The 12,088-nt window shown below is 41.8% G+C and overlaps 1 protein-coding gene across 1 annotated transcript in view; it reads left to right on the forward strand.

Moving 5' to 3' along the window:
• Positions 1-12,088, forward strand: part of kif15 (kinesin family member 15) — a 49,997-nt gene that overhangs the window by 6,330 nt on the left and 31,579 nt on the right. Inside the window, 9 exon segments of the mRNA XM_007901675.2 lie at positions 71-147; positions 1,429-1,466; positions 2,616-2,716; positions 2,819-2,998; positions 3,552-3,761; positions 4,159-4,284; positions 6,930-7,052; positions 9,563-9,686; positions 10,492-10,571. Coding sequence (XP_007899866.2) covers positions 71-147; positions 1,429-1,466; positions 2,616-2,716; positions 2,819-2,998; positions 3,552-3,761; positions 4,159-4,284; positions 6,930-7,052; positions 9,563-9,686; positions 10,492-10,571 — 1,059 coding nt within the window.

Genomic DNA, 12,088 nt, shown 5'->3' on the forward strand with positions numbered 1-12,088 from the left:
TGCATTGCTGAACGAGTGACTCTGAACCTAAGGAATGCATATAAATATGTGTGGGGTTTTCTTTTTGCAGGAATCTGTATTTTCAGTTGTAGCAAAAGGCATTATCGAGTCGTGCATGAATGGATACAATGGCACAATTTTTGCTTAGTAAGTAAGATTTCCAGTTGAATTATTATTGTGATTGTCTTCTCCACTTAGTTCTTGAACAGTGAAGCTGCAAAACGCATGGATTAGCAAAGCTTTGGCTACCAGCCACTGTCACTTCAAATTGCATACTCCATTTTCTTAGAGATTTTATACTTTCCTGCACTGCCTCAAACCCACCGCCTTGCTCCCTCCTTGTTAGTCTTATAATAATAATAATCCTTGCATTTGATATAGCGCCTTATCACGTCTTTGAGATGTTTCAAAGCACTTCACAGAATATACTGTAAAGTGAATTGACTGTATATTTTGTCGGCGATCTTCAGATCACAACTGAAGACCTTCCTCTTCGACTGTACCTTTGGTCACCGCCCCGCTCTCCCCATTAAGTGTTCCAAGACACTACCCCGCCTGAAGGGTGCAATATAAATGCAAGTTATTATTGTTGAGTGACATTTAAAGAGGTTTATATTAAAATGGTACAGGTGTACTGTCGCAGAACTCCAATGCACTACACCACGATGTGAATTTATACTTACAGTTCATAGTTTGTCGGTCTTGGCCATGGCATTGTGATGAGGTCAGAAGCCATAGGGTTTCCTTACAAAGAGGGTATAGAATTGTTTAGGTAGAGTGGGGCAAAACTGTGGAGGGGTTTTAAAGTGAGGACGATAGTCTTGAACTTGATCTTTTTGGGAATGGGGAGCCAGTGGAGCTGAGTAAGGATGGGGTGTTAGGTTCGCGTAGCCTTGTGTTGTGAGAGAGGACACGGGTTGCAGAGTTCTGAATGGTCTGCAGCTTGTAGAGGAAGAATTGGGAAGTCCAACGAGCAGAGAGTTGGCGTAATCTATCCTGGATGTGCGGAACGAAACGCAAGGATAAAGGTCTGAGCAGCCTGAGGGGAGAGGTTGTACCAGACACAGGCAGTGTTGGGTGAGGCGGGACATTGAAGCTTCAGAGCATGTGTGTGTGATTTAAAGGACAGTTGAGAGTCAAACTGGCCACCGAGGTCTGCCCTAGTGAAGTGGGGTGTGCTTCTATATGGATTGCACATATCCAATTAGTGGCAAAGTGGAAATATCAGATTCTTCGTTAATGCTTCAAATCCTAGATATTATGTATATTTTGACTGCAGAACTATAATCACCTCTTCATACAAAATTTCTAGGGGCGTGGGTGGAGGTTACTGATTTGGTGTGAATTACTGCAAAGAAATTGAATAACATCAAAATGTTGAAGGGAATTTTGCTGAAAATGACTTGTTAAAAATATTCCTTTTCCCAGCGGACAGACTGGTTCAGGGAAAACATTCACAATGTTGGGTGAGTAAAACAAAGATTAAGCTTGATTATACCATGTAATCAATGCAGTATGTTTCGAATCTGAAAACACGGGTCTTCTAAATAGTTCAGAAATTTGAATGTGATGAGCTCATTGGCTTTAGATAATCTAATGGGAAGTTTCTCCACTGCTGACTTAAGGTGTTAATGAGAGCATAATGTAGTATTGCATTGAACCCAATCTGTTAGCAATATTAATTTGCTATATTATTGTACGATGCAGCCTTTGTACGTGTGTGTGTGTGTATATATAGTGGACATAGTAAATAACCAAAATCAATTATGGTGTAGCACTAGGAGACTTGTCAATTAACTATTTCCATTTAATATGACATAGATCAGGGTTGCTTGTTTATTTTTTTAAATAAAACTTAATTTCTGAAGAAACATTCCCATATGTCACCTTCCCTAAACAGTGGCCAAGATTGGACTTGTGTGGAAAAATGTATCTGATTCTCTATTTCGTCAGCGGTGTGTTGCCAGTGTATCGTTCCATAGACCCTGGCAACCCTCTAATGTCTTGCTGTGTTAGTATACCACTGGGTTCCAAGTCAATTATACAGAGGATAGAGTTCAAAATCCTCGTCCTCGCCTTCAAGGCCCTCCATGGCCTTGCCCCTTCCTACCTCAGTAACCTGCTAATCCCTTATCAACCTCTCTGCTCAGTGGCCTCTGGCCTGCTTGAGTCCCCCGGCCCTCCCCCACCCTCGGCGGTCAGGCCTTCAGCCTCTCCACCCCCACCCTTTGGAACTCCATCCCACATTCCGTTCACCTCACTCCCTCCCTTGCTTCCTTCATGGCACGTGTCAAGACCCTCCTCTTCAACCGCACCTTCGGCCATCCTCCCTGCCCTTCACCCTCCCTTACTCCAATCTCTTTCTCCTCCACCCCCCCACCACCGCTCGGGTCCAAATCCCTGACTATCCAGCGCCTTGGAATGTTCTCCCAATGTGAAAGGAGCTATACAAATGTAATTTGGTATTGTAAACAATATATTCCAGCAACACACTACCAGATCAAAATGTTTTTTGAATTTGCATTTCATTTACCCATCAAAAGTGCATTAGACAAATATACTTTTTGGGGATAGTTACAAATAGCTTGAAAACTAAAAGTTTTTAACCTTTGCAGGTCCATCTGATGATTCTGATAACTTCACTCATAATCTCAGAGGAGTAATTCCTCGCAGCTTTGAATACCTGTTTTACTTGATCAGTCGGGAAAAGGAAAAGGTATCTTGTGTGTTATCTACCATCACTGATATTTCAGGTATTTAGATAAAAACTTATGTTTGAAAACTAATGATGCTGTGCTTCTGTATCAATACTTAATAGGCAGGGGATGGCAAGGATTTCCTGTGCAAGTGCTCTTTCATTGAGATTTACAATGAACAAATATATGATTTGTTGGACCCCGCTTCAAGTGGACTATTTCTACGAGAGAATATAAAAACGGGAGTATTTGTTGAGGGGGTCATTGAACGGGTTGTAACCTCAGCAGCTGAGGCCTATCAGGTAACTATTTCCATTTAATATTAGATGGTGCAAGTAATTTATACATTTATATGTAGCCTACCCCTTGAACATAGTGACTTATTCTTCTTTCCATTAAATCGTATGCAGCGCTCCCTCAGCAATGTATTGGAGTGTCAGCCTAGATTTAGACTGAGTTCCCAGTCCCAATCTGGAACCTGAACCTGCTGACTCAGGGCTACTAAGTGAGCCAGGCTGACACCTATTCTAAAATATAGTTCAGAATGTATGTATCTAACAGGCAGGAAATAAAAAACTGTCCTATCTGTTATGTGCTGAACATCTGCTATAAAAGTGTGAAAATAATCATTAATTATTCATTCAGTGTCTGAAACAATTAATATAAAATACATAGTAATAAATACAAAATTTTAATAAATATAAATAATATAAAATAATAAATATCCTGAACTCCTCTTGATTTCAACCCCTAACTCGGGTGCAAACCCTTAACTGTCCAGCGCCTTGGATGTCCTTTGCATGTGAAAGGTGCTATATAAGTGTAAAAAGTAATACTTTGGGATTAATCTCACAGGTTTTGTCCATGGGGTGGAGGAACCGAAGTGTGGCTTCTACCTCAATGAACCGCGAGTCCTCACGATCGCATGCTGTCTTCACAGTCACCATAGAGTCAAAGGAAAAGATCAGCAACCTATTTAACATTCGAACATCCCAGCTGAACCTGGTTGATTTAGCAGGGTCAGAGCGACAAAGGGATACACGTGCTGAAGGGGTTCGATTAAAGGTAATGGCAGCTTTGTATCAGAATGAAAGATATTGGTTACTCGATCATACACTGTTCACTGGATACTCCCAACACATTTTGTAGACACAATAACTGGACTTGGTTTTAGGAGTATTTGGCTATAGTGGTGAGGTATCTTGTAAGTACAGGTGTGTATATGAATCACAAATGTGTGTATAGTAATACTGTACGTAATTCACAACACTTCTAATTGATTCTAGATTTCAAAAGCAAAATATTACTCACGTAAACACGCTTTGTGTGGATTCCATGATCAATACATTGGAAAATCACATTGCAAGTAACTAAATTATGCAATTTGAGAATTCAAATAATTTGAAACTTTTTTTGTTTCTGCGTAACTTTTTTTCTCTCTCTCTGTGTTTATCCTATTCAGGAAGCGAGCAGTATAAACCGATCACTAAGTTGTCTTGGAAATGTCATTATGGGGCTCATTGATGTGGCCAGTGGAAAAAATAGGCACATTTGTTACAGAGACTCCAAGCTTACATTCCTCCTAAGGGTAATATAGATGCTAAAACATAGATCTTTATATGGTGATTCTTATCCATATTCTCTGGAGCATTATATGGTGATTCTTAGAGCATTCTCATTTTGTGGAGTCTTGTAGCTTAGTGGTTAGGGCACTCGCCTCACAAGCGAGAGGAACTAGGTTTGCTTTCCGGCCAGAATGAAACATTGGGCAAGTTTCCTTACACCACGCACTTCTATTCATCTGGCTGTGTGTAGGAACCCAGTTGTTAGTTGATTGGCGGATCGCTTTTCCAGGGATAATAATCCCTTCATGAATAAATAAATAAAAATAATTTGGTCATTCAATCCACGACTGTTCATGGGCCACTATTGTGTGCAATTGGCTGCTGTGTTTCACTCACAAAATGTACAGTCAATTCACTTTACAGTATATTCTGTAAAGAGCTTTGAGACATCTCAAAGACGTGGTACAACAAAATTACATTTATAGAGCGACTTTCACGTCGGGAGGACGTCCCAAAGCGCTGAACAGTCAGGTGTCGGGGCCCAGCATTGGGGAGGGATGGTGTAGGGGTGAGGGAAAGCAGAGAAGTGGGAGGGCGACCAAAGGTATGATTAAAGAGAAGGGTCTTGAGACTGGACTTGAAGGAGGCAAGGGAGGAAGCGAGGCGAAGGGACCATGGGATGGAGTTCCAGAGTGTGGGGGCAGAGAGGCTGAAAGCCCGGCCACCGATGGTAGGGCGGGTCGGGGGGGGGAGACATGGAGCAGGCCGGAGCCCGCTGAAAGGAGGGAGCGGGCAGATTGGTAAGGAGTCAGCAGGTCAGCGAGGTAGGATGGAGCAAGACCATGGATGGCCTTGAAAGTGAGGACAAGGATCTTGAATTCGATCCTCTGGGGGATGAGGAGCCAGTGGAGTCGGGTGAGGGTGGGAGTGATGCGGTCACAGAACCTGGTGCGTGAGAGTACACGAGCTGCAGAGTCTTGGATGATCTGCAGATTGTGAAGGGAAGAGTTGGGAAGGCCGATGAGGAGGGAGTTTCCGTAATCGAGCCTTGATGTGACGAATGTGTGGGTGAGGGTTTCTGCAGCCTGAGGGGTGAGGCAGTGGCGGAGTCTGGCAATGTTTCGGAGGTGGTGGTAGGCAGTGCCGGTCATGGCACGGATGTGGGGGAGAAAGGACAGTTCAGGGTCAAACAAGACGCCCAGGTTCCTGACTGGCTTAGTGAGGTTGAGTGTGCAGCCGTGGAGGCTGATGCTGCCAGCGCCCGAGGTGCTGAGGCGCTGACACAAGCTAATCAGGAAGGCCTCGGTCTTGCTGATGTTGAGTTGGAGAAAGTTGTCCCTAATCCAGGACTTGATGTCGGACAGGGAGTCGGTCAGGATGCCAGTAGTCCTGGAGTTGAGGGTGGAGGCAGAGAGGTAGAGTTGGGTGTCATCTGCATACATGTGGAAATTTACTCCATGTCTGCGGATGATGTCACCAAGGGGGAGCATGTAGAGGGGGAAGGGGGGGACCGAGGACAGAGCCCTGAGGAACACCACATGAGACAGTGCGGGGGCTGGAGGAGAAGTCATTTGCCACGACGAAGTGGAGGCGGTATGAAATGTAGGACCTGAACCAGTCAAGGACAGAACCTTGAAGATTGAGGTGGGAGGAGAGGCGGTGGAGGGGCATTGAGTGGTCCACTGTGTCAAAGGCGACGAGGAGGCAGAGGGAGCCCTGGTCACACATGGTCAGGATGTTGTTTGTGACCTTGACCAGAGCAGTCTCTGTGCTGTGGGCAGCACGGAAACCCGATTGGAGGGGTTCATGGAGGGAGTGAGAGGAGAGGAAAGAGCGAAGCTGGGAGGCAACAGCTCTCTCAAGGACCTTGGATAGGAAGGGGAGATTTGAGATGGGCCGGTAGCTGGATAGCTGTGATGGGTCGAGGGAAGATTTCTTTAAGGTGGAGGTGATAGTGGCTGTTTTAAGGGGGGGAGGAACAATGCCCGATGACAGGGAGAGGTTAATGATGTAGGCGAGTACTGGGGCAAGGAGGTGGAGTTGGGATTTAAGAAGAGGGGTAGGGATAGAGTTCAGGGGGCAGGTGGTGGGCTTCATGGAGGTTACGGTGGTGAAGACAGAGTATGGGGTGACAGGTTCAAAGGTTTGGAAGGAGGGATGGGTAATTGTTGGATGAGTAGTTGTGTGAGGTGGGGGTGGGGAGGGGGTGGAAGTTGGGAGGGCAGTGGCAGCTGAGCGGATTCCCTCGATTTTGGACTCAAGTCCAGCATTTTCTCGCAGTGAGAGTCAGAGGAAAGAATTTGCGAGGCGTGTCAGGGAGGGCAGAGGAGCTGGTTGGTGGTGATAAGGTGCTATATCAAATGCAAGGGTTATTATTATTCACATTTTTAGTCAAATTGTTGTTATTAAGCAAATTGTTATACACAGTATTTAAAAAAAATACTTATTTTCACTCATCATTTGTAGATTACAAATTACAGATTATCTACAAATTCTAGATAAAGCCATTCCCATGTCTAAATACAAGTTAAACTTTATTCTTATTTGCTTATATTAGAAATCTTGTTCCCAGTCAAGTCATACAATATCTTGGGAAATTAGCCTTATACAATATCTATATGTGGAACCAAACTTTACTTGTCAACGTTAATGATTAATTTTGTTACAGGATTCTCTGGGAGGAAATGCAAAAACCTACATTATTGCCAATGTGCATCCTGGGTCGAGATGTTTTGGTGAAACGCTCTCTACACTTCAGTTTGCTCGCAGAGCTAAGCTAATTAAAAATAAAGTGAGTTGTACTTTTGGATTTATTAAAGATAACTTTAGTGCTGGTTAACATGAATATTGGTGTGCATCTTGCATGAAGTAACTGAACAGTAATATGTGAATTTTTTTAATAATTATTTTAAAAAAATAACAATGATTGATTGCATTTGGTAACACCTGTCACACAGACTGGATGTTGCAGATTTGATTGCTGGATTTGACTGAAATTGCTATTCAATACTTCATGGTGATACGAGGATAGAAGTAGACTTGCATGTTTGCCAACTAACCTGCCCTCCAGTTAAGCAGCCTACCCATACACAATTGATCTTGTACATGAAAACATGGCTCCTTGGATGAGGTATAGGAATGCTGTCATTATCTGTGAAATTGTACACCAGGAAGAATCAGTTGTTCTAGGAGTATTTTAGTCCACAAAATTATATTGGTTGCCACTCGCCTGTGAATTTGTAATTCAACCAGAAATTGGAGCAACGTAACTTAATCTGTGTATTAATTAAATCTAATTACAAGATAATATTGAAATCATGTTTTTAGAAAACCTAAATTAACCAAATTAAGAGATACTACACTTATTTTGGCATTTTGGTCTGGAAAACCATTTTGAATTAAACAATCTATACATCTCCGCTGATCAAAATTGTTCAGTTAGTTTTATTTTATTATAATTTAGTTGATGTGATTAATTAACTAGTCATTGCCAAATGTTTGTTTACAAACTTAATTGTAACTTGACACCTTTTGTACTACCTTTAAGTTTTAAGTTTCTTGGGTCATTTGTGTTCACTTAAAGCCAGAAAACCATACAGTATGAGGTTGTAGTTTTCTCACTGGTTTCCTTGTGCCATTGCTGTGTTGTGTGTGTTAGTTACCAAGTACAGTGAACTCCCGATGATAAGCACTGTCTTATATCATCAAATGACTTGCATCACTATCTGGATATATTGTCAATATCCAGCTGCTTTCCATGCAAAATGTGAATACGGACCCTCTTTATTTGATCAGTCTTCTTATAACATAAGCATCCTACACATTCCCTTGAGTGAAATATCAGATGCATCACCGAAGCGAATTTACCTGTATTGCGGAAAATGTTGCTGAGCTGCTCAATCCGTGGCGGGGCCTCAAAGCGAACTCTTGGTGAAACATGAAAATGGAGAATTGTGACTGTAAACCAGTATCAATTTCTGAATTGGTGGTCCTCAGAAGGTTTAACTTAACCCCAAAGAGCTATCTGCAAAAATGACTATTATGCATATGGAAAAGTGGGAGAAAATCCCTTTATAATACAGGACTTCTGATCCTGCTGTCAGCTACGTAGAATATGTCACAACCCTTTAGAAGGAAGTGACAGAAAATCTAAATCAGTGACAACAACAACAACAACAACAAGATTCCATTTATAGAGCGCCTTTCACGTCAGGAGGACGTCCCAAGGCGCTGCACAGTTGGGTCATGACCCGAGCAGGGGGGAAATGGTCAGGGTGAGGGGAGGGAAGGGAGGGAGAGAGGAGGGGGGAAATGGTCAGGGTGAGGGGAGGGAAGGGAGGGAGCGAGGAGGAGGAAGAGAGTCGAGAGGGGAGCTGAAGGCTCGGTCAAAGAGAAAGGTTTTGAGACCGGCCTTGAAGGAGGAAAGGGAGGAAGCAAGGCGAAGGCACTGGGGGATGGAGTTCCAGAGCCTCGGGGCTGACAAACATAGTGTGAGATGACAAGTGTTAAATATTCATTACATGTGCTACCTATTTAGCTGATACTTGACAACTGGGTGTAGCACAAAACTGCAATGTGTGTTGTCCCAGCTACAGCACCGTTTTGTGGCCCTGGAGGACTCATTCCTAGATAGTCACCCTGGATACAGAGTCACTGGGCTCTTTTCATTTGGAGTGATGATGTATCAGGAGTTTACTGTAGCTATTTGGTTGGTGCCAGAAGGATGCATTTCAATAGTGACATAGACACCTTAAACTCCTTGTACCAGAAGCCAAAGTGAGTATAAAAGGGTATATCAGTCAAAACAAAGTTTTGATTTTAGCCTCCTCATTGTGATTCTAACCTTCTAAGTGATGTTACTACTATATTCCAGATGATGCATTGCGATTTCGTTGGGGTAATTTGACTTGGCCACCGGGCGAGAAAGCGATTGTTCAAATAATTTTTAATTTTTTTTAAAATGGCCAGGTTTCTATCTCCTGTTTGACATCCAGTGACTTGTGCTGAAAGTATCATAGAAACAGGAGGAGGCTATTCAGCCCACCATTCCTGTTCCACCAGTTCATTTGTTCGTGGCAGATCTTATAATCCCATTGCTCTGCCTTTTCTCCACATCCCTTAATGCCTTTGCTTCCCAAGCTTTGCCTTTTAAAGATCTGAATTGGTTCTGCCTGTGCATGTAGAGATTGGGTGAAGTTAAAATTTGATTTGTGGGATCACTGATTCATCAGTTACTACCATGTAGGTCTTAATCTATTGACTTGATATTACAGAAACATATTTGTTCTCCTTTGCTTTTAGGCTACAGTAAATGAAGCTACTCAAGGCAGTTTAGGTCATTTGCAGGCTGAGATCAAAAGGTTGAAGGAGCAGCTTGCTGAGCAAAGGACAGGACATATATCACAGGACAGCAATGTTATGACAGGTAAGGAACCCACCATATAAACTTAAGCCTTCAATTCTGGTCCCATCCAGTGAAATAAAGTAACTAGCCCATGTGACTGAATTTTAAATTAGATTAATTGTAAAATCATTCTCTAATTAAAATATATAATCTGATCTGCTTGTTTCTGTAACATAGCCCCACAATTACAATTTATTTCCATATTTTCAACCAGTTAGAGCAATCTTGCCATATTGATTCTGCCTGTGTATGTAGACATTGGGTGAAGTTAGAATTGGAATTTATAATTAGTTCAACATTTTCAGCCTGCTATATTGCTCAGTTTTGTACTCTTGGGTTTGCTTCTATTCTGAAGGCATAATTATAGTTTTGAGATGTAATTACAATTGTCACAGAACAAATACACATTGACTATTGATTCATTTTTTTATTGTCTTAGACCAATGTCACTTATTGTTATGGTGCCTGGATCTTAAGAAAGAGCTTTTTTTTTAAAAAAAACTCCTTGTTTATGCTATAATCAACACTTGAAACCCTAATTTCAGAGGCCACTTCTTAATCTGTAAACCTTGAGTCTACTACATAAACGCACTGCTTTTTAAAAAAGTCTAAACTCCAGAAAAATAAATGTATTGGCCTTGTTAACATTGTTATCAGAGGTTTGCATAAACAAGGTTTGTGCTTCTGTCTTGTTGGAAGTGGATAAGAAGTTTCACCTTTAATAGGTTTGCAGTCCAATGCGTTTTCAATTTTTAAAAAAAAATGTTTTCAGAGTTAACACAAGTAGAAATGGGATGCTTTCAACGTTTTCTTTACTCTCAACTAGCTGAATTAGATCCTAATGAGTGGAAGAGTCGCTTTCTGGAAGCTATGCTTCTCCGGGAGAAGAGTGAAAGTGAAAAGCAGGTTTGTATTTTATTCTGCACGTAGGAGAACAGGATCAGCCGGGGTGAGACATTCCCTGGTTACAGTGTTAATTAACTCCAGTCTCACTTGGATAAATGAAACATTCTCTCTGAAGATCTATGGGTTTCTTCCTTGATGAATGTTAATGAAAGTGCTGTGAATCCACTGTACAGTAGTGCTGTAATTCAGAAAAGTAATAATGGTGCTGATTGCTTTGGGATTTGCTGGAGACCTTTTTTATAATGTAAGAATTAAGATGAGAATTGTATACTCGATTGCACAAATTATAAGAAGTCATTTCAGTGCTGTTAGGGATTTATAACTACTATAGCTCCCAGTGGTATTGGTAACAACACTACTTTCTATGTAAATTTTTTCCGTTCACTTTATCGTTCTATTATGTTGGATATGCTTGACCTAAGCCTCAATTGACAGCCTTAAAACCACTCTCAGAAATGTAATTGTTTCATGCAGATTAGGAAGGTTCAAGGTGTCCTCTGATGGTAGGTGATTATGTGTAGAGAGTAGGTAAGGACAGGATTGGGGCTTGCCTGTGCCCCAACCCCCCCACCCCCCGTCTTGCTGACTGACACCAATTTTCTACACTATCATATTGAGAATGGACACTTGGGTAAGGTGCAATGCATGAACTGTAACCTTTAGGAGTACAGTGGGGAAAAAACATGAAACAAAAATAAATGTTGAGCATTCTCATCCCCATCTTATGCTTCAGCCATCCAGCCTGTTGGCTATAATAATAATCCTTGCATTTGATAAAGCAAATTATTGTGTCATTGAGAGGTCAAAAGTTTTTCACAGAATATACTCTAAAGAGCATTGACTAATTTGTGGTCAGACGCGGCAGCCAAATGCACACAACAGTGTCCCAAAATAGCCATGGATCGAGTGACCAAATTTATTATTTTTTGTAAGGGATTATTACCCTCGGAAAGTGATCCGCCATTCAACTAACAACCTGGTTCGTACTTACTACTAGGTAAACAGGCGTGTGGATTAAGGAAACTTGCCTAAAATTTCGGCCCGACCAGGTATCGAACCGGGGTCCTCATCTGTGAGGCGAATGCTCCAACCACTATGCTACGGGACTCCACTGTTTGTTGCCAATCTACTTACTTTACACATCCTGCTTTTCAGTGCCATTAATTCAATGACTCCATGTCTTTCTCCCTCCAATAATCAATAGTCCTTTTTGAATGTATGTGTTAACTGGTGGATGTTAAAAATCCCACAACACAATTCAAAGAGAGGAGTCTCTCAATGTCATGGCCAAAAATCCCTAAATAAGATTGATCATTCACTTCATGGCTGTTTGTAGGACATTATTGTGCTCAAATTGATTGCTGCATTGGCCTACAAATATGAAGTCACTACAGTATAATCTGTGAAGCACTCAGGATGTTTCAACAGTGAAAAACTGCTATATCGAATGCAGCGATTATTATTTTTAACTTGCTAAAAGTGGCTGGCATTTTAAACTGAGCTCTCTGTAAATTGTA

Source organism: Callorhinchus milii, unplaced genomic scaffold (genome assembly GCF_018977255.1).
Source record: "Callorhinchus milii isolate IMCB2004 unplaced genomic scaffold, IMCB_Cmil_1.0 Scaffold2, whole genome shotgun sequence".
Classification (NCBI taxonomy): Eukaryota; Metazoa; Chordata; class Chondrichthyes; order Chimaeriformes; family Callorhinchidae; genus Callorhinchus; species Callorhinchus milii.